The sequence below is a fragment of the Perognathus longimembris genome, chromosome 15, assembly GCF_023159225.1.
Source record: "Perognathus longimembris pacificus isolate PPM17 chromosome 15, ASM2315922v1, whole genome shotgun sequence".
Lineage (NCBI taxonomy): Eukaryota > Metazoa > Chordata > Mammalia > Rodentia > Heteromyidae > Perognathus > Perognathus longimembris.
In genome coordinates this window covers 12091573-12114711 of record NC_063175.1, presented here as the reverse complement: position 1 = coordinate 12114711, position 23139 = coordinate 12091573, and the positions used below count along the sequence as shown (strand labels likewise).

Here is a 23139-nt window from a genome sequence, read left to right as displayed (position 1 = left end):
CGTAAACCTCGCCTCCCCTAGGCTCCCAGCAGTTCTGCTTGTTACATGTCCACACCAGAACATCCTCAAAAGCATTTCACTTCAGCTGAAAATGTTCATTTCACCACAGGACACTTAAAATGTTTCAATGTCGAGCTAGGTGTTGTAAAACTGTTAATTCCAGATTTCAAGAGGCTGAGACAGAAAGATGGTGAGTTCAGAGGCCAGCCCTGCTACAAGTAGTAAGACCTTGCTTCAAAAATGAAGCAAAATTTCTGAGTATCACTTGACTTTGGGTAATTCATCTTGGTTAAACAAAAATCAAACACAACCTAAATGCATCTTACATAAAATAATTTCAAATCACCATCTTCCTACCAGTGGAGAGTCTTATTTTTCAGTGCTGGGAATCAAACCCAGGACCTACACATCCTAAGTGGATGTAACACTGAGCTACATCCCCATCCCCAATGAAGGGATCTTAAAAAGTAAGCCAAATTTATTTCAGTCACATCTACATGAAGCTAATTTGTGTTTAGACCTGTGCCAGATTTATTCAGTCATCATCTGGTAACTGTTCCAAGAATGTAAAACAAAGATGCTATGCTACATTTAAGTAAGACTACATTCAGTGCACATGGATATGAATTTTATAATTTGAGCGAAAAGAATCAGAACTAGCTACCGATGTCATAAAACAGCAGAAACTATATTATATCGAATCCCATATTTACTACAATATCTAGCTTTCCAATGAATGAGGCAGCTTTCTTCCCTAGCTATGCTAACATCTTGGTAACTATATCAATATTTCTAAACCTCTACAATACAGATCTATTTATATTCAATCTCCAATGAAAACAGAGAGCTCCCACATTTTAATTACACCCTAAAATATTCTTTTCAGTGGTGATTCTTTTTCAGGGATGACTCCATTAAAAGCCAGTTAATAAGCATGCTGCTCAGTTAGTGGCGTAGAAATAACTGTATGTTGGTTGCTGAGCGTCCCCATAATTCCAAGATTTTAATAGACCCACTGGGCTGACTCAGGCCCAAAGACCTCTCGCACAAGCCACTACCTGAGGCGGGTCAAGACAGACTACTCAGTAGCAGATCCAGCCAGCTACACACTCGCTCCTCATACCATAAACAAGAGGTGTGATTTCCTTTCCCTGCTACAAGGAAAGACACTATTAAAGCTTCACATGATTGGGGAAGGGAGAGGGGGGGAATCCTTGTTTATTGTGATTCCTGAATCAGCTCATGCATGCTACTTAACAAAGATATCCCAAGCTGGTGAGGAACCTCAGGATCCGTGCTCACAACTCTTAAGTAACCCCAAACCGCCGGCAGAACACAAACCCACCAACTACAGACAAAAGAGGGCTGTCACGGCGTTGACAGGCCACGTGCCCGGCCCGAGGGCGGCGCACCCCAAAGGGAGAGGGGTGCCGCGTCCAGGGTCCCCCAGACCTCCCAGGCCACGGCCCAGGAGGCCAAGCCCGGCCCCGAGGAGCCCAAGCTTCCTGTGGTCCCCGGGGTTCCCCGGAGCCGTGTACTCCCAGCGCCCCACGCCGAGCCTCCGCACAGCTGCCGGCACCCGACACCGACGCCGGGTCAGTCCGTGCGCTCTCGGGAACCACCGCGGAGTCCGCCGCACCGGGACGGCTCGGACCACGCCCTCGGGCCAGGCCTGCCCAGCCGCGCCGAAGCCGAGAGGAGCCCGTCCTCCCGGCCCTCCCCTCTCCCCGCCTGCCCGGCTCCCCCCCACTCACAGGCCGGCGGCGCCGGGGGGCAGCGGGCCCGACAGAGCCCTCCAGCCGGGCACGGGCGGCCTCCGGCGGCTGCAGTCCAGCAAGGGCAGGCGGCAGGCGCAGGGCGCGGGGCAGTGGCCGGCCCGGGCGGCGGGCAGCAGGAGCAGGGCCTGGGCGAGGAGCAGGAGCCGCGAGGGGGGTCCGGGCCGGCACGCCGGGAGCGGCTCCTCACCGGCGCCCAGGGGACCCGGCGCCATCTTCCCCGCACCAACACCCGGCGGAAAGGCGGCTCCGCCGGACGCCAGGCGCCTGCGAGACCTCCGGAGGCCCGAGGCTCTCCGCTGGTAGGCGAGAGGTAGACGAGGCTCGACGGCAGGGGCGGCCGGACCGCCGAGGCCCCGCGGACGCCGCTCGTGTGCCCCGCCCCGCGCCGCAGCGTCTTCACGCAAGGAGCCAGCCAATCCGCGCCCTCGACGGGGTTACGTAGAGGGCCGCAGCGCGGGGGGCGGGGCGACCCGTGGGTCACGCCTGCCGAGAAGGCGGAGCTGTGCGGTCACGCCCTCTGCGGAGGCGGGGTCTACGGCGTCGGGGACGTCCTGTGCCGCCCTGCCGTCCTGCCGCCGCCGGGGGGCGCCGTGGCTTCTCCGGAGGGAAAGCGCGCGCGAGGCCCCGGGAGCGCGCGGGCCGGTGGCGGAGCTGCGTTCGGCGCCCCGGGCGCCTCGAGCGAGCGGAACGGCGCTGGCGCTTTGCAAGCCCCAGACCCGGCTGGGGCCTCTTCTTCTCCCGGGCGCGGTTTGCGGCCCCCTCAAAGCCGATGACCACCGGGAACCGAAGCCTGCTGCGGTGTTGAGCTCTTCGCACCTGCACACTCCCGCAGGAAAGGATAGAGTGATGCTTTCCCGCCCATTTCCAAGATCACCTCGTTTGCAAAGCCATGTAGAGGACCCAGAGTGCAGCAGCAGCAGCAGCTTCCTCACGGGCAGTCCGATTTTCGTGGGGCATTTGCAACTTGAGCAGGGAAGTGCTCGGCTGTAATCCTAGCCCGGAGGAAAGGGGAGGTTGAGGCCAGCCTGGGCCACGTAGCAAGACCTGTCTAAAGGGAAAAGAAAATTATCTGTGATTGCCAGGCAAGGGCGGGGGAGCGGGGGGCATGCTTGTCCCCCTAACTACTCAGGAGGCTGGAATCTGAGGATCACAACTGGGTGGAAAAGTCTGTGAGACTCCAATTTAAAAAAAAAAAAAAAAAGAAAGAAAGAAAGAACTTTTAACTCATGCTGTACTTCAAATAAAAATCTATTTTAAAACCTCAATGTGAAAAAAAATAAAAACCTCAATGTGAAAAGTAAACGTTTGGGGGCGGGGGGGGGGGGCGGTAAACCATTGCACATGTTGTCTGCTTCACAGTGGAGGTAGGAGAGAGTTCTTCACCCTTCTCCCTTACTAAGCATGTTGCACTCGGTCGCCTTTCCCAGCCTCTTCTGTTTTGTGAGAGAAACTAAATGTCTTTGTTCTTTGAACCTCTATATTTTGAGGTCTCTTTATTACAACATCTCAATCTTCACTACCTCAGAAATATTTTGTAAGCATGACTCAGAGAGGAAGAACATGATGGGAAAATGTTGGCTAAAAACCTAACTACAGCAAAACGAGAAATATTAGTTCCACAAAATGCCATAATGTGAAAATACAGCCAGGTGCCAGTGGCTGATGCCTGAAATCCTCACTATTCAAGAGTCTGAGATCTGAGGGTAGAGGTTTTAAGCCAGAGCACAAAAGTCTAGGAGACTCTTATCTCCAATTGATCCACCAAACAGCTGGAAGTGGAGGTGTGGCTCGGGTGGTACAGCACTATCCACCAGGAAAAAAAAAAAAATCCCAGGGACAGCACCCAGGCCCTGAATTCAAGTCCCCATAACCAGCACAAAATAAATAAATAAAAAATAAATATGAAATCTCAGAAGAAACTAAAGTCTGTAGTTTGAATCTGGAATGTTCCCAGTGCTCATTTAGTCCCTAGCTGTTGGCACTATTGGGATTAGGGCCATAAAGGGAGAAAGTCTGTTCCACCAAGCTCTCCCTCTGTGGAGTGCCACTACAGACCCAACACAGAGAGCCACCCATCATAAACGGAAACCTAAAACTCCAAGACAAGATAAACTACTTTCATCTTCATAAGTTGATTACCTCAAAGCTAACACTCTGAGCTTTGATGTTTGTTTGAGAAAATCATGATATACTAAAATAAAAAATATCAATGCCAGAAAATGCCAAAACAAGCTAAAGAGGGAGGAAAGGTAAAAGGAAGGAAGGAGGGAGGGAGGAAGGCAATCAGGAGCAACCTAATGTCCAACAACAAGAGAATAGATAGAGAAGTGCCAAAGATAAATCTCAATATTTAATGGCAAATGGAAAAAGCAAAGTGTTAAAAAATAAGTACAGAATGTCCAAAGTGCACAAAGTTCAAAGTATGCAAAAAATACCAGACAGGAAGTGGAGCTATGGGTCAAAGTGGTAGAGCACTAGCCTTGAGCAAAAAGAGCTCAGAGACAGCACCCAGGCCCTGAGTTCAAGCCCCATGACCGACAAACAAAACAAGAAAAAAAAAATAGCCAGGCAGTGAATACATGCACAGAACTTGTCAACATCAATTTCAAAACTATTGTGGCCTCTATGGAAAGAGGGGAAATGAGATGAGGAAGGAGAGAAAAGGGGAGAGAGAACAAGAACATGCTTTGGGTTGTCTTGATAGGGAAAGAAATCAGTATTGGTAGATAGGCCCCCAGAGGAAGAAACACAACCCCACGAAAAGGCCAGTCCTGGGGGCTCACACCTGTCATCCCAGCTACTCAGGAGGCTGAGATCTGAGGATCGAGATTTGAAGCTGATCCAAGCTTCATATACAGTTTGTGAGACTTTTTATCTCCAATAAACCACCAAAAACTGATAGTGGCGCTATGGCTCAAGTGATAGAGTGCCAGCCTTGAGCCAAAATGTCAAGCAAGAGTGTGAGGCCCCGAATTCAAGCCCGAGTACCAACATGTACACACACATGCAAAAGCCAAAACAATGAAACGACTTGGCCTTCTTCTCCTACATTCTCTTTGGGCTGCAGCCAGCACAGAAACTCATGATTCTACGTAGTTGGCAGGAAGCAGATCGAAGTCGGGTGTCAGCAGGAAAGGGAGGGAAGGCCTCTCTCCTGTTCACCCTCTCCAGACCGGGGAGGGAAGGCCCTCAGACTTGTGATGGATGGCTTAATGGGCTCTTGGGAACCTCAGAGTTCACTTTTTCTCAGTAATCAGCAGAGGCACTCGTGCGTTTCTGGGCTCTGCAGCCTCACCTTGTTTGCCAGCCCTCAAGGACAGGAATGCACCCACAAACCCTTCAGCTGACTGAAAGCCCGGGAAATTAGCTTGTGTGCGTGCATGTGTGCCTGCCTGCACGCTCGCAGGGGAGCTGAAGGCCCAACCCGAACGTGGAACAAGGCCAGAGCCTAAGGCTGGCCATTATCTCCAATCCCGAGCCGCCCTGTCCCTGAGCAGGACCCTGGTGTCCTGCCAAGTGGACGGCCCTTGCTCTGTCTAATGAAGCTCGTGCTGATTATCTTGATGAGATCCCAGGAGACCTGGGTCAGAAAGAGGCATCTGCTGCCAGCCCTGGCCCCTCTTGCCCCGCCGTGCACATGCAAGTGGCCTCATTAGATGGGGGAGTCTCCCCCCCACACCTCGCTTCCCCAACATGAGGTCTTCGCACAGGGCTGCAGTGACAGCAACTGTTTGTTAATTGGACTAATGAGAGGCCGGGGCTGGGAAAGAAGCCGGAAGAGTGAGAAGGAGGTGGAGGAGAGCAGGCGCATTCGTGCCACCGGAAGAAACACAGACTTCCCGGGCTGGGAGCAGCGGCTCACTCTCTGCATGCTGGGGGAGGGATTGGAGATGGTTTTTGCAACTCACATTCTTTATAAGCGAACAGTCTCGGTCTAGAATTCATCATCCTCTTGTCTCAGCCTCCAAGTGCTGGGATTACAGGTGTGCAACACCACAATGAGGTTAAGTTTTTTTGTTGTTGTTGTTGTTTTTTAGTATTACTGGGCTTGAACTCAGGGCCTTAGGCATGTTATAGATAAGTGCTTTACCACCGATCTACCCCCAGTCCTACCAATCCAGGCTCTCAGTCATTGCCAGTACGGAGATAAGGATCAAGGCATAAATAAATGAAGCAGTAACTGAGTATCCCTCCATGTGAGACAGAGTACTAACATCTCCAGCGCTGCCAGGTACTGGCAATTCACGCCTGTCATTCCAGCTACTCAGGAGGTTGAGATCTAAGGAGCATGGTTCAAAGCCAGTCAGGGCCGGAAAATCTGAGAGACTCTTATCTCCAATTAATCAGCAAAAAGCTGGATGTGGAGGTGGCTCAAGTGATAGAGCCTAGAACAAAAAAGCCAAGCAAGAGCACAAGGTCCTAAGTTCTAGTCCCAATACCAGCACAAAACTACAATGCCATACCCAAGCATATGATGCAGCTATGTTTAGTTCCATATTTTATGAATAGGGAAACCTAGACTCAGAGAACTGAAGTCATTTGCCTAACATCACACAACTAGGAAGTGTCAGAGAAGCTGCTGATCTCCTCAGGCTCCTTCTCCAGGCTGGACTCTCCCATATGCTGTAGCCTCCGTCGGGGATCTGCCTTTGTCCTGAGCAAGTATCTTGCATAAAAGAATAGTGAGACATGGGCCTTGAACTCTGAGCCAGGGTGATTTCCCTTAGCTTTTTGTCCCACTTAAGGCTGATGCTCTACCCCTCGAGCCACAGCTCCATTCTGGATTTCTGGCTAATTGAGGTAAGAGTCTTAAGGACTTTTCTGTTTCGGCTAGCTTCTAATCGTGAGCCTCAGGTTTCTGATCTCCTAAGTAGGATTACAGGCGTGAGCCACCGGCTATTTTCTCCATGTTTTGAGGTTTTTCTGTCAGTGCAGATCATCTTCAGAGGCAGCCTGCCCTTCCTGTCTGTCCTGGGCCGTTCCAGCTGAGCAGCCACTGAGAACCTGCTGCCACACAGCTGGGGGGGGGGGAGGACAGTGCCAGAACAGCACGAGGCCGGCGGGTGAGGCGAGCAGGGTCAAGGAGAGAGCGAGAGCGGGGTGGGCAGGGTCCGTGCCCTCCTGGCACCCAGGACGACTGGCACGGTGGACACAGGGGCAAGGGCGCAGAGCACTGCCCGACTGCACTGAGCTGGCCACCCTCTGCTATGGGCAGCTGTCATTTTTTGAAAACAATAGTAAGAATGAAAATTGTTACAGGCAAATTCACACTTGTGATAGAGGAAAATACAAAGCAAAAACTTCCCTTGCAGACTCCTCCTCAGCAGAGAGCTTCTGACGGTCATTTGTTATTTATCTTCTCTCCTGCTCTCATCTGCATAAATCATGGTATACATACAAACTTGAGTTTCTTTTTTAATTGAATTTGTGTGTGTGTGTGTGTGCCGGTACCAGGGCTTGAACTCAGCTGCCCCTTAGCTTTATCACTCAAGTGAACCACACCTCTATTTCTATTTTTTTGGTGGCTAATTGGAAATGAGTCTCATGGACTTTTCTGCCCAGTCTGGCTTCAAATTATGATCCTCAGATCTTAGCCTGCTGAAGAGCTAGAATTACAGGCGTGAACCACCAGCACCCAGCTTTGGGGTGTTCTTGTTTTGTTTTGTTTTGTCATTTGTTGGGCTTGAACTCAGGCCTGGGCTCTGTCCTTGAGTGCTTTTGCTCAAGGCTGACACTCTACCACTTGAGCCACAGTTCTGCTTCTGATTTTTTTTTTTTTTTTTTTTTTTTTTTTTTTTGGCCAGTCCTGGGCCTTGGACTCTGGGCCTGAGCACTGTCCCTGGCTTCTTCCCACTCAAGGCTAGCACTCCGCCACTTGAGCCACAGCGCCGCTTCTGGCCGTTTTCTGTATATGTGGTGCTGGGGAATCGAACCTAGGGCCTCGTGTATCCGAGGCAGGCACTCTTGCCACTAGGCTATATCCCCAGCCCTGCTTCTGATTTTTGAGTGGTTAATTGGATATAAAAGTCTTACAGACTTTCCTGCCTGGGCTGGATTTGAACTGTGATCCTCAGATCTCAGGCTCCTGAGTAGCTAGAGTTACAGGTGTGAGCTACCCGCACTGGGCTCCAGCCAGGTTTAGTTTTTATTTTCTATTACTTAATGCAAAATAAGATGGATATGTTGGTTTTCAATTCGTTAGCAAGTTGTCCCGTGTGTGTGTGTGTGTGTGTGTGTGTGTGTGTGTGTGTGTGCGCGCACGTGTAGTCCTGTAACTTTAACTCAGGACCTGAGCACTATCTCTGAGCCTTTTTCCTCAAGGCTATAGCACTCTTCCACTTGAGTCTCAGCTCTACTTCTGTGTTTTTGGTAGATTATTGGAGATGAAAGTCTCACAGACTTTCCTGCCTAGCTTCTAATCATGATCCTCAGATTTCAGCCTCCTGAGTAGCTAGGATTACAGGTGTGAGCCGTTGGCACCCAAATTGTTTTTACTAAATCTCATTCCCACTTGGAGTGGGTCACGGTGCCCGTTTCTGGGAATCGAAGTGTAATTCAGTGGAGCTTGCACCAGCCCTGAGCTCCATCCAGTGCTCATTTGCCTCCAACTTTGCCAACAAGGACTTATTAGGTTAAGAAAAAAGCCTTGGCCGTTCTCCTTATGCCCTTTTGCCTGCTTCCTGCTACATTTGTGAACTCTGACCTGTGCTCCTTACAGGCAATTCCAGAAGCTGTGAGTGGACTGGCAGTAGGGGAGAGGCTAGGCCATGAGGCCACACCTGGGGGACAGGGAAGGGCAGCACGGCTGTGGAAGGTGAATCAGGGAACCAGGGGCTTCACCACTGCTTGTGTGAACAACAGCTCACTCCCACCTGGGGGCGTGTGAGCCGCCTTCTCATCTGACCCCCAGGCAATCCTGCAGCCGGGAAGAGCAAGCATTCGCTCCCCACTTACAGATCAATGGTTACAACATTCAGCCGGTTTGGGTGTAAGTTCACTGTGCGAGTGAAAATCGGTGTTGGCTGTCTAAAACTTGATAGGGATATTAAATATGGGAAGGAGCCGGTGGCTCACAGCTGTAACCCTAGCTGCTCACAAGGATGAGATCTGAGGATCACAGTTTGAAGCCAGCCCAGGTAGAAAAGTCCATGAGATTCTTATCTCCAAAAAGCCAGAAGATGGGGCTGGGGATATAGCCTAGCGGCAAGAGTGCCTGCCTCGGATACACGAGGCCCTAGGTTCGATTCCCCAGCACCACATATACAGAAAACGGCCAGAAGCGGCGCTGTGGCTCAAGTGGCAGAGTGCTAGCCTTGAGCGGGAAGAAGCCAGGGACAGTGCTCAGGCCCTGAGTCCAAGGCCCACGACTGGCAAAAAAAAAAAAAAAAAAAAAAAAGCCAGAAGAGCACAAGGCCTTGATTTCCAGTGGAAATACCAACCAATTCACACACACACACACACCACACACAATACTAAGTGTAATCTGAGTGTACATAAGATGTGGCTAAATGGGAGGCACTGGGAAGTGGCGTAACACAAGCCCCACCTTGCTATGACCTGGGAGGCCCTGACAAACACATAGGTGTGTCTGCAACTAAAGAAAATTGGGCAATGTGAAATTATAAATGGGATCACTTATAGTCACAGCGCGGTTACAAGCTTCCGGTCAGGGAGCACTCTTTTTTTCTTTGTGGAAGAAGGCTCAAACGCTGGGCATCTCCCCTGCCAGTCCACTGAGCTACAAACCTAACTCCTCACGTCCACCCACTCGAGGCATAACCTTAGACAGTGAAATTAAGTTCTCTGAGTCTAGGTTAACTCATCTGAAATCGGAGATGCCATTCTCTGTCTCATTAGATGTTTGGGTGGATACAGTGAGGTAATGTATGTAACGTAACTTGCAGTGTTCCTGAAGCATATGTCTCAACAAGTGCTAATTATTGTTATTTCTGTTATAGGTTTGCCTATTATCTTAATCTATTTTCTGTTGTTGCAATAAGATACCCAAGACAGGGTAATTTGCATAAAAATCTCTGTAGCTCACAGGACTGTGGGTAGGAAAGTCCAAGAGCTTGGTCCTGGCATCTGGCCTTTCGTTGGAGTGGGGATGGAACTAGAGTTGGAACGCAAAGCCTCTCACACTTGCTAAGCAGGTGCTCTTTCACCTGAGCCATTCCTCTCACGCTTTTTACTTTTAGTTGTTTGGGGATACGAGCTTATGTGTACTGGTACTGGTACTGTGTGAACTATAATCCTCCCATTTATGTTTTATGTGTAGCTGGAGTGACAGATACCTGTCCTAGATGCTAGTCGAGATGGGGTCTTTTTACCCTGGCTGGTCATCAGTTTCCACCCTCCAGATTTCTGCTTCTCAAGTGCCTGGGATTACAGTCCTGAAACACTGAGCCTCCAAGGAAAATCATTTAATCTCTAAGTGGATTAATCCATTCATGAGGATAGAGCCCTCATGCTTGGTCACCTCCCAAATGCCTCAACCCTGAAATACTATTAACATAGGACTTGGGGGATTCAGTTTCTAACACATGAAATTTGGGGAACACATTTAAATCACAGTACCTATATTATTTTTTCCCCTAGTATGAGGGTTTTTAGCTGAGAGCACCAAGCTTGCTAGGAAGGCTTTCTACCACTGAGTCATACTTCCAGAAACTTACATAGCATAGTTCAACCATCGATAAAATGCATCATAGGACTGGAGAATCAAAAACAATAAAAGATGGCAGCAAGGTTTTCAACTCTGGCTGCCTATCAGAATTACCTAGTGAGCTGAGATCAAACTAGTGATGTCTAGGCCAGTGAAGTCAGAATTTCTGAATATGTTGAGAATCACTGGATTAACAGAGGCTGTCTAGAGTGCGAAGTTTTCAGGGCTTTGAAGAATCAGTGTTTTAGTTGAACAATAAAGATTGATGAGATTAGATTGGGAAGAGAGGAGGGGAGAAAAGGGGAGAGTAAGGGAAGGGTGAGTCTGATCATGATAGTTGTATTCATACCTGGACATATTAAGATAATATCTCCTTGGATGACTAATTGATAGTAATTTAAAAAAATAAAGAGCAGGCTGCTGGTGGCTCATACCTGTAATCCTAGCAACTCAAACTGAGATCTGAGGATCCTGGTTCAAAACCAGCCCAGGCAGGAAAATCCTTGAGACTCTTTATCTCCTATTAACCACCAAAAAACCTAGAAGTGAAGCTGTAGCTCAAGTGGTAGAGCACTAGCCATGAGTGAGAAAGGTCAGGGATAGCATCTAAGCCCCGAGTTCAAGCCACAGGACTGACACTTTTTGTAAAAAAAGAATTAATAAATGAGGTTTGTGCATCCATGTTCCCAGTAGTGCTCTGTGTGTGTGTGTGTGTGTGTGTGTGTGTGTGTGTGTCTGTGTCTGTATGTCTGTGTGTGTACTCAGGGTCTCATGCTCTCCCTTAGTTTTTTCACTCAAGTTGGTGCTCTACCACTTGAGCCACACCTCTACTTGCAGCTTTTTGCTGGCAACATGAGGTTCATGGATTTGTGTGCTTGGGCTGGTTTTGAGCCACTACCCTCAGATCTCATCCTCCTCAGCAGCTAGCATTACAGGCATGAGCCACCGGTCCACCTATGGACTTTAATCTTTCATTTTTCTTTGCCTTTTGGACCTGGGATTCCCTTTCCCCCTCCCCTATGGAGCAAAGCCCCGGGAAGCTTCGAGACCCAGCTCAAATGCTACTTGTCCCCTTGTGCCCAGGCAGGACCTGAGGTGTTCTTTGGTCTTTCCCAGAGACTTTGTGCAGATCCTCTTTTTTTTTTTTTTTCAAGGGGAAAACGTTTATTAAAGTCATTCCAGTTGGAATGACTTTAGCCCTCACAGGCACCGTGGTCAAGACTAGCAAGCAGGCTGGGGTGGCCGCATCTGGGCTTCTTGTGCAGAGCAAAAAGCTGTTCCATGTGGTGACTTCTCTCTGCACCCTGGTATCCACAATCAACGCCGAGAACCTCAATGAGAATGTCAGCACACTCGGTACCCAAACCTTCTTGAGAATCCATGACTCTGGGGTCTCAGATTCTGAGGGCTCAGCGCCCTTGACAGTGTGCAGATCCTCTTTATGCGCCACACGGTAGAACCAAAAGCGTTCCTGTTCTGGCGTCTCCACCCAGACTCGGAGCCCCTTCAGAGCAGGGCCTCTCGCCTTTTCCTTTTCATTTGGAGTGGCAGTGCATAGGGACCACTGGAGTGAACAAACTCTGGAGGAACCTAGATTCACATCTCAGTTCCAGGAGCAGAGACAGAACTTGGAGACAGTGCTTGGCTGCCCTAGGCTGGGTTTGATCCCCAGTGCCGCCAATGCACGCACACACACACACACACACACACACACACACACACACTCAAATTCCCTGCCCCATCCCAGCTCAATCACTTATCAACTCTGTAACCTAAGGTAAAATGTTTCAATTCTCTTTGCTTCCCTTTCATTACTTGTAAGGTGAGAAGTTAGGAAAGACACCCATAGCTGGAGGAAGGAGGAGAAAAAGGACCATCCTAGCAAAACAGTCCTCACACAGATAACTGTAAGGCAAACAGGGTGCTCCATCCAAAGTCTCTTAGCACAGAGCTTTGCACAGGTTGATTAGTGACAATGACAAGGACAATTAGCACCCCATCCTTGTCCCATCCGCATACCTCACATGCTTCAGCTGCTAAGGAACAAGTTTCACATTGTTGAAAGTTCACAATGACCAGATTTCTTAACCTCATTGCATCTACTTTAATCCCAGAGCAGAGGTAGAATACAATTCTCTGATTTACTGCTGAGTCTCAAAGACTTTGACCCCTTCCTCCAGCAGGAAAGAGGGAAAGAAGGAAGGCTTTGAAGAGTTCACAGCTCAGGCTTTGCATTCTCAGTAATTAGGGCACCTCTGAACATTCTTCCCTAAAACAGCTTTGTTCTACAGATAACCCACTTAGAAAAGGGTTTTCTAAATCCATTGAGCAGACTGGCTTTTTGTATTTTTGGTTTCTTATCAGTACTGAGTCCTTGTACTTACCTTGTGCCACGTCCTTAGCTCCAAACATTTGGTTTAATGTTTTCACTAAAAAAAAAAAAAAAAAAAAAATTTAAAACTTAGTTGGGCACAGGAAGGAGGCTCATGTCTGTAATCCTAGCTACTTGGGAAGCTGAGATCTGAGGATTGTAGTTTGAAGCCAGACTGGGCAGGAAAGTCTATGAGACTCTTATCTCCAATTAACCATCAAAATGCTAGAGGCAGAGCTGTGGCTCAAGTGGTAGAGTGCTAGCCTTGAGCACAGAGTGCAGGGACAGCGCCCAGGCCCCAAGTGTAAGCCCCAGGACCCACACAGGCTTTCCTGCCTGGCCTCTCCCTGCAAGGGCTGGCTTCCTGGGCCGGGCACCTGCGCCATTCCACAGGTTCTCACCCTAGAAGGGCTTAGGCTTAGTTCTATGTTCTGCCATCACCGTCTTGAACGTTTTAATAATTTTTTTTAAACAAGGGGCATTGTATTTTCATTTTATACGGAATCTGGAGATTACTGATGCCTTCTGATACCTTTGCTTTTCCTTAACCCCCATCTATCTGGGTGTGCAGAGCCCAGAATACCCCTTGCCCAATTAAGGCCTCTGAATTTACCCTTCCTTCTTGAAGTTTTGATCTAATGCCAGTCCCAAATTTGCTCCAGAGATGCAACAAAGCAAATTATTTACAAGAGATGAAATTGGGCAACACAGTTGGTAGGTCAGAGGCAGGAGTCTGACCAGGTTCTGTGAGTCTGTGGGATGTCAGTGGCCTTCGTGAGACAGCTGAGGCAAGGTAGGACTCAATCTCTCCATGGGTTCTTGCAGAATGGCCCACCAGTCTGTGAGAACCCGCATCTGTTACATGTAAATCTCATTTTTTTTAGCTACTATCACAGATGCTTGCCCAGCCAGTATTTTAAAAGCAATAGAATAGCAACACATGGTAGCCCATTCCTGTAATACTAGAACTCAGGAGGCTGAAACAGGAGAATCATTCCAGGCCAGCCAGGGCTCTATAGTAAGACCCTGTCTCAAGAGAAATATGAAAGGGGTGACACTAATCAAGACACATTATACATATGAATTGACATGTTGCATTGAAACCTCTTTGCATAAGTATTTAAAGATAATAAAGAGCTGTAATCCTAGCTACTCAGGAAGCTAAGACCTGAGGACCACAGTTCAAAACCAGTCTGGCCAGGATGGTCCATGAGACTCTTTTCTCCAGTTAACGACCAGAAAACCAGAAACACCACTGTGGCTTAAAGTGATAATGTTAGCCTTGAGCAGAAAAGCTCAGGGACAGCACCCGGGGCTTCAGTTCAATTCCCACAACTGATGACAAATAAATATAATAGAAATAACATAAATACAACTACAAGGATTTGACAACTACAAGATTGGTGACAACAATGCCATTATCAGACAGATACTGGTGACTCATATCTGTAGTCCCAGCAACTCAAAAGGCTGAGATCTGAGGGTTTCCATCTGAAGCCAGACTGGACAGACAAATCCAAGAGACTCTTATCTCCAGTTAACCAGCACAAAGTTGAATATAGAGTTGTGGCTTCGTAGTAGAGGGCAAGCCTTGAGTAAAAAAGCCAGGCAAGGCAGGTGACAGTGGCTCACACCTGTAATCCTAGCTGTGAGGCCGAGATCTAAGGATAGCAGTTAGAAGCCAGCTCAGGCAGGAAAATCTATGAGACTCTTATCTCCAATAAACTACTAAAAACAGCTGGAAGGGGCTGGGAATATGGCCTAGTGGCAAGAGTGCTTGACTTGTATACATGAAGCCCTGAGTTCGATTCCCCAGCACCATATATATAGAAAACGGCTAGAAGTGGCAGAGTGCTAGATTTGAGCAAAAGGAAGCCAGGGGCAGTGCTCAGGCCCTGAGTCCAAGGCCCAGGACTGGCAAAATAAATAAATAAAATAAATAAATAAAAACAGCTGAAAGTAGAGCTGTGGCTCAAGTGGTAGAGCGCTCGCCTTGAACAAAGAAGCTCAGGGACAGAACACAGGCCCTAAGTTCAACCTTCAGAACCCGCAAAGATAACAAAGACAAAAGCCAGGTAAGAATGCCAGGCCCTGAATTCCAGCCTCAGTACCCGTGAGTGCGTGCACACGCACGCACGCACGCACATGAACACAGAATTTGGCTGCTGCTCTTGCTTTCCTGCCCTCCCCCATTGTATAATCCTGTCTCTTCCTCCCGTACAGCATCACATCCTCATCCAGGCCGTGCTGACCATCCAGATGGTTTTCGGAGTTCATGAAGGTAAGAAGGGGCCTTCTACCACGGGTGTCAGCTACAGTCAGAGCTGGAGGGGACAAAGGAGTGGAGCAGGAAGTCATGGTCCTGCCCATGCTCACAGCACAACTGCTGACCTGGGCTCCTCCAGGAAGAGTCTTTTCTGTCTCTCGAAGTGACTTCCAGGACCCATGGGAGGGCGGCCATGCGCGGGGAGAGCAGGCCACACCCAGCCAGAGGAGAGACCTGAATACACAGGCCCTCCACACAGGCTACAGAAACAAAGGAGAGTCTGAGAAAGGAAGATTTTTTTTAAAAGTCTGAGCCTTGACTGATTGCCTGTAAATTCTTCCACGCAGAAACTTTCCATCATCACTTGCTGCTTTCTAGCCACCCTTTCTGTTCAAGGTGAGCGAGGGTGTACTCTGGGGGTAGGGTGGAGGGGTGGAGTCATGGCAGCCATGGCGGTGCTGCCAGAGTCCATTGTTGGAGGTTGAGTCCTAGAACACCCAGGACTTGGCTGGGCAGACAAGATTTCAATAAGGTTCTGCAGTAGCCTCGAGTGGTGACTGTGACCTTGGCCCAATCTCCCCAGTCCTGGAGAGACTCCTTCCTCCTTTCCTCAGCTTGGGAAAGTCTCCAGATGCTACTTCGCAGTGGGCAGCAGGGGGCGGCCTGGCCCTGGAGAACGACCCGGTCACCTCTGCCCACCGGGGCTGCTGAGGACAAAGCCTTCACAAAGCAACCCTGGCTCCCCTCCCCTCTCCCCTCCCCCCTTCCCCTCCCCTCCCCTCCCCCTCCATCTTTTGGCCTTCCATCCCTGATCTCTTTCTTCCCCAAGCTCTTGCAAACAGCAGGACACAGACAAGTCACAGTGGAGAAAAACAAATCCCAGGGCCCTAGTGAGGGAAACCACGGGAAAATGAGCCAGTGGCATTTGTAGCTGCAGGAATGTGTGTGTGTGTGTGTGTGTGTGTGCATGCATGTGTGCGGGGGTGTTGGGCATCCTAAGTAACACCATCCTATAGTGAACTTTCATGTACATTGAAAAATCGCCAGAGCTTTTTAAAACACAGCTTTGGAAAATTGAGACAGAGGAAGTAAATGCCTTTTCCATCACACACTTTCCGCTGGGCACAGTACCTCACACCTGAAATTCCAACCCTTGGGAGGTACAAGCAGGAGGCCAGCCTGGGCTACAAAGCCCTACCTCAGAGGAGACAGGAGAGGAGGGGTGAGGAGTCATGGAGAAGGGAGAGGAGGGGAAGGGAGGGGAAGGGAGGAAATGGGAGGAGGGGAGGGGAAGGGGGGCAGGGGAGGGGAGGAGAAAGGAAGGAAGGGGAGGGGAGAGACCCTTTCCTGGGCATCCCCTTGGAGTAGGAGCCAGGTTTGTGCCTTCTTTGCTGCTCTGAGCTATTCCCAGGGCACCATGAGTTCCACATTCTGCCCCTACAGAAACACTGGCTGAGAAAGTGTGGCCTGCTCTGATTTTCTGTAATATCCTGATAGCATGACCTCCCCCAGACCCTCTATCTCCCGGCCAGAAGATTTCACAGATCACCCTCAGTTGCATCCTCTTTCCTCCCACGGGGAGAGAGCAGAGGATGTATCCACTGGGTGTGACTTCAGATAATAGGCTGGGTCTCCACACTGTCTCTTTCATCCCAGCTGGCAAGGAAATCACAGCAGGCCCTTTCTTCACCCCACCCCCACCCCCATGTGTGGATGCTCTATTAGCATGAAAATGCATAATCACTCCTGCCCACAGTGGGACTCCACTACTGGAGCCCAAAGCTTTCCATCCCTGGCTCAACACCCTAGAAACCCCAGGGCCTCCAGTCCGAGGCCTGTGGAAAGAGTAGTTCCCCACCAGACACCTAAAGGCCCTTAGACTGATTTAAAGAGAACCAACCACCCGCCTCTGCTTTTACATCGAAAGATAACCAGGAGAAATGCTGTACTATTCTGTGTGTTTTGTGTGTGCACTGGTACTGGGGCTTGAACTCAGGGCCTAGATGCTCTCCTAGCTTTTTCTACTCAAGGCTAGCGCGCTTTACCTCGTGAACCACACACAGTTCTACTCCCAGCTTTTGGGTGGCTAATAGGAAATGACTCTCTTGGACTTTCCTGCCCAGGCAGGCTTTGAACCTTGATCCTTAGATCTCAGCCTCCTGAGTAGCTAGGATTAGAGGTGCAAGCCACCACCAGTACCAGGCTTCTTTTTTCAAGCATACTGAGTGGGAAGGGGGCCTTAGGAAGTGATAAGAGTAGAGCCCCAGACAGCAGGGTAGCCCATGCCTCACGCCTGAAATCCCAGTCATTCAGGAGGCTCAGAGCTGAGGATCACAGTTTGAAGCCAGCCAGAGGAGGAAATTCCATGAGACTCTTATCTCCAATTAACTACCAAAAAAGCCATAAGTGGAGATGTGGCTCAAGTTGTAGAGTGCTAGCTTTGAGTACAAAAGCTCAGAGGTAAAGATAGTGCGCAGGCCCTGGGTTCAAGCCCTAGGACTGGCACACACACACACACACACACACACACACACACACACACACACACGGCAGAGTCCTTATAAATGAGGCTTAAGGGAGGGTGTTTGCCCTTTGTACTGTACAGAAGGCACCATCTCTGGCTCTCACCAGCCACCCACTCTAGTGGTACCTTAATCTTGGATTTTGCAATATCCATAACGATGTGCAGTAAATTTCTATAGCTTAATTTTGTGTGTGTTGATCAGGAATGAACCTAGGGCCTTGTACATGTGTTCTACTTAAGCTACATTCCCAGCTCAAGTGCAGTTTATAAATTACCCACTCTAAAGTTGCGTAATCCAAGCACCTGGGAGGCATTGGCCAATTTTGAGTTGGAGGCCAGTCTGTCTCAAACACAAGAGGAAAGTACCCAGCTTATGGTGTTTTCTTATAACATTCTGACCACACGGGACATCTCTCATACTCTCTTTGGCCCCATTTATGACATGCCAGTCAGCAGAAGTTTCCATTTTTCCCCCCATATTTCTTTCAGTGGTACAATGTTTAAGATAGCAAATGCCATTAAGATTTTTCCCTATCCACTCCTGGTGCTAAATACTAGGGATTGTTAATTAGAAATTACTCGAGACATTGTTTCATATGGTCCCCAGCATTGGGCCCCAACAAGTCATGCTAAAAATCAAAATGGACTTAATTATGCTGAAGATCCTGATACCCAATCTGAATCTAAGCTACTTCTTTCACCTGACAAGGACCTACATTACACAAATAGCCAAATTTCCCAACAGAGAAGGATCATTCAGCATGGTACCTTCTGCCTTACATTTCACACATGCAAAAATAATCTGAAATAAATTGATGTTAATCAATCAGTTGTTTTCTATTATTCTGTTTATTTTATAGGGCAAACAACCTTCAAAAGACCAATCTGGTTTTTTGTTCTTTTGTTTCTTTCTGTGAAATGAATCTGCTCAGCCCAGCTCACTAAAACATGTACTCTGTTTTATGAAATGAAGTATGCTCAATTCTAGAATGAAAATAGAGCACATTAAGAATGTCCAAACTAGCCAGGCACTAGTATCTTACACTTGTAATCCTAGCTACTCAGAAGGCTGAGATCTAAGGATCAAGGTTTAAAGCCAGCCCAAGCAGGAAAGTCCATGAGACTCTTATCTCCATTAACAACCAAAAAAGCCAGAAATGGAACTGTGATTCAAGTGATAGAGTGCTACCTAGAGCTAGCCTCTGAGTCCAAGCCCTAGGTCTGGCAGAAACACACACACACACACACACACACACACACACACGAAAGACAAAAGGATATCAGAGCTAAATCGTTACAATTTTGTCTTTTGACAGGATGCATAGTCTCTTGTTAAGCCAGGCCCTAGACCTTGTATGAGAGAAAAAGAAATTTTGTCTACCCTCAGTAAGTTCTTATCTAGGACTCTCTGTAACAAAAGACAGATTGACAGAAGAAAAATAAGCACAAGCTTATTAACACAAATTACATATTATGGGAGATACTTAGGATAAATCTCCAGAGTACGTTTCAAAAAAGTTTTTAAACTTTAGGCTTTAATACCAGTATTCTTGGGCTGGGAATGTTGCTCAAGGGGTAGAGTGCCTGGGTAGCAAGCAGGAGGCCCTGAATTTCAAATCCCAGTACCAGAAACACACACGCAAACAAAAACCCTGTGCTGGACACAGCATTCTCTGAAACAAAGGAGGAAATAAAGAATGGGGGGACAGAGCACAGGGTGTGGGGAAATTCAAAGCCAGCCAAGCAGACAATCAGTGAGAATCTTATCTCCAATTTACCAGCAAAAAACCAAAAGTGAAGGTATAGCTCACATGGCAGAATGCTAGCCTTGAGTGAAAAGAAGCCAGGGACAGTGCTCAGCTCCCTGACTTCAAGCCCCAGGAACAGCAGGTAGGTATGGAGTGAGCATAAAATCCTGAAGAAATCAGGGGAAGGAAAAAATGGCACACCAAAAGAAGGGAATGGGTTTGCATTCGGAGGGCAAAAGTGAGTGAGCACAGGAGACAGAAAGAAGGGGTGACCTGAGTCTTGAGGCGCTGCTTCAGTTTGATCATCTGCGTCAAGTGAGCCTAGGTCACCAGGCATGCCCATGTCAGTGACTGACTGGATGTCAGGAGCAGAGATGGCAATAATAGTAGGGGAGCTCGTTTTCTTTTATTTCTTGTGCTGGTACAGGGGCTTGAACTCAGGGCCTCGTGCTCTGATTCAGCTTTCTCACTCAAGGCTGGCGCTCTGCCACTTGAGCCACATCTCCACTTTCAGTTTATTGCTGGTTGATAGGAAGGAGATGAGAGTGTCATGGACTTACTTCCCAGGCTGGCTTCAAGCCTCAAACCTCAGATCTCAGCCTTGTGAGTAGCTGGGATTATAGCATGAACCACTGATGCCTGGCATCTCTTTCTTTCTTTTTTCTTTTTTGCCAGTCCTGGGCTTGGACTCAGGGCCTGATCACTGTCCCTGGCTTCTTTTTGCTCAAGGCTAGCACTCTGCCACTTGAGCCACAGCGCCACTTCTGGCCATTTTCTATATATGTGGTGCTGGGGAATCGAACCCAGGGCTTCATGTATACAAGGCGAGCACTCTTGCCGCTAGGCCATATTCCCAGCCCCATCTCTTTCTTTTTAATACATTGAGTTTGGGTTATGATGACATAACCCTGCTTCAGAAGAAGAAAATGGTCAATTCTGAGCTAAATGTGAGTGACTGTAGCCTGAGAACAGCAAGTGAATTACCCTACCACAGAAGAAGTGACACCAACTTTTATATTCACAGAACGAAAGAGGGCCAAAAATCAGTTTACCTGTTCCATGGTGGAAATACCAAGTAAGCAGGCTGCTGAGCCAGCATAGTTCTCCTGTAGCATCCTCCAGCATTAGGTCTGTTGAGACACGTCATATAAGTTCCAGAGAAGTTTATCTAGCAGGACAATCTCAGGCCAGATACAAAGGTTAAGGTACTTGGCCCCTTAAAGGCTATTTTATTTAAAGGTTATTTTGGCTCTGGTCCTACAAGATTCCACTTCTCCACAGCCAAGATGTTATTTCAGTCAAAGTCAAGTAGTCTGCAAGTAGGCAAAATTCTCTCTCGTTTGTTTGCGGTGTAGGTATTGGGGTTGAGCGAGCCTTGATCTTCTCACTCGCTCTTGGCTTTGTTGCTCAAGGCTGGCCTGCTACCACTTGAGCACCACCTCTACGTCCCACTTTCAGCCGGTTCATTGGAGATATAGATTTGTCTGCCCAGGCTGGCTTCAAACTGCAATCTTCAGATCCCAGCTTCCTGAGTAGCCAGGATTCTGGGTGAGCCACCAGAGCCCAGCTACATTTTCATTTTCCTAGCAAATAGATTTAGGCTAGCCAGATACATTGTCTATAGGTCCTAACACTTGTGCTTCGCAGTATCTTTTTCCTTCTGGGATGGACTATTGCTGGGACCATTCCATAGATGATATGACTATTGCTCATGCTTTCTGAGTATGCTGACAGAAAATGCCCAGATGGTTTTTGTTTTCCCTCTTTTTTTTAATGTGGTGGTACTAGGCTTTGCACACTCTACCATTCAAACCATACCCTAAGCTCTTTTTTGTTTTTCTTGATAAAAGTGTTGGTCTCTGCTCTGTACACTGCTTCGGGCTTTATCATATTCCTATCTTTTTAATCCATATCTATTCCTGAGTCAGTGTAGCTACCTTTTACTTGTAACAGATGACTTTGTGCCATTTATTTGGGGAGACCTTTGACCAAGGCGAGGCTTCTGCTCGGTGTGACCCTGCCAGTTCGAACACATGGCTCTTATCCCCCACAAACAAACTTTTCCATCTTACTAACCACGTCACACACACTCTTCTTACTGTTGTTTATGTTTTGTTTCATTTTGCAAAGCATATGTAGAAGCAAAACAGCATTTATTTCCCAGCATACTGGCAGATGAATGTATTGGGGGATTTTTTGCAGAACCTGCTGGGCAACCCACAGCTCTGGGGCCAGGGGATCCTTTTCCTTGGGGGACAAAATGGAGTTGCTTCTGTCAGGTTTCAGGATTAAGGACATAACCTACTTCAACACACACTCTAGTTACTAGTTTTGAAGTTTCAGGTGTGACAAAAAGCTAATATGAAACATTTGGTAGGCTGAGACAGGAGGATTATGACTTTGAGGAGAGGCTGGACTCCCTCAAAAAAGAAAGAAAGCAATGAAAACTCTATGAGTTATTTCCAGAATATTCCATTTAGAATGTTCCGACCACAGTTGCCCATGGGTTAACTGAATCGTGAAAGCAGATGAGAGGTCAGAAGCTCTGCTATAACAAGGCAATAGAAAGCAAATGGATTGGCCGGAAACCACGGAGGAACCGTGATCTTTCTGTGATCCCCAGAAAATCCTCCCCAGAGACTCCAGAGTGGCTGAAAGGCGTCTTTGAGGGCCCCAGGTCCTGTGAAGCCAGTGGGGTGAGGAACAACACTGCCTGTCACTGCTGTGTTGACCCAGTTTTCCTCCTAAGCCTGCGTGGCTGAGGAAATGCGCTGGCATGGAAACAGCAAGTGTGGGGCTGTGAGGAGACGAGGACACTGCCCACTGTCCCCCCACTATGGGGCTGTGGATAATTTCAAAGAAATGAAACTCCAAATGTTCAGTTTCTCTGTGTTTTCTCCTAAAGCTTATGTGCCTCGGGGGGCAATTGGAGTCTTTATTTTATTTCCTATCTTACTTTCTCAATTGACTTCTTCCTAGGTCGAGTGGGGGGAAAAATCTAAAGCCAGGATTCTGGTGGCGAGCCTGTCACCCCAGCTCCTCGGTAGGCTGAGATCTGAGGATCACAAGCCAAAGCCAGATAAAAAGGCCCTGGCCAGATAAATTTGAAAAATTCTTATCTCCAATTAGCTTGCAAAAACTCAGAAATAGAGGTGTGGCTAAAGTGGTAGGGCACTAACTTTGAGCAGAAAAGCTGAGCAAGGTTGTTAGGCACTGAGTTCAAGCCCCTGTACAGGCACAGGAATGTGTGTATGTGTGTGTGTGCGTGTGCATGCACACACATATACACAACTACTTCTGCCAGGTAGCAGTGGCTCACATCTATAATTCTAGCTACTCAGGAGGATTGTGGTTCAAAGCCAGCCAGGACAGGAAAGTTTCCAATTAACCGTCAAAAAGCTGGGAGAGGAGCTGTGGCTCAGATGGAAGAGCAACAGTTGTGAGCACAGAAGCTCAGGGACAGCACCCAGGCCCCGAATTCAATTCCCAGGACTGACACCCCCCCCAAAAAAATTCAATTTGACACCCCCCCAAAAAAAATTCAATTTGACACCCCCCCAAAAAAAATTCAATTTTACCTTAAGTATTTTGTTGCAAAATCAACAGCAACAAAAAAGTATATATAGGACTGGAGGCAAGGCTCAAGTAGTTGTACTCCGGCTGTGAGTGAGGAGTGCTCACACCAGGGCGGTCAATAAAATACCTTTTATCAGGCTGGGTGGCTCGTGTCTGCTGGGACTGATTATGGACATGCACCACCACACTTGGCTAAGATACTCACTTTATG

General features: G+C 48.2%; 1 protein-coding gene across 1 annotated transcript in view; it reads right to left on the bottom strand.

Annotated features, from left to right (window-relative positions):
• Lrig2 (leucine rich repeats and immunoglobulin like domains 2) overlaps positions 1-2197 on the bottom strand; it is a 74641-nt gene extending 72444 nt beyond the window's left edge. Inside the window, exon 1 of the mRNA XM_048363038.1 lies at positions 1755-2197. Coding sequence (XP_048218995.1) covers positions 1755-1990 — 236 coding nt within the window. The 5' untranslated portion in view covers positions 1991-2197. The remainder of the gene's footprint in view (positions 1-1754) is intronic.
• Between the last annotated feature and the right edge of the window lie 20942 nt (positions 2198-23139).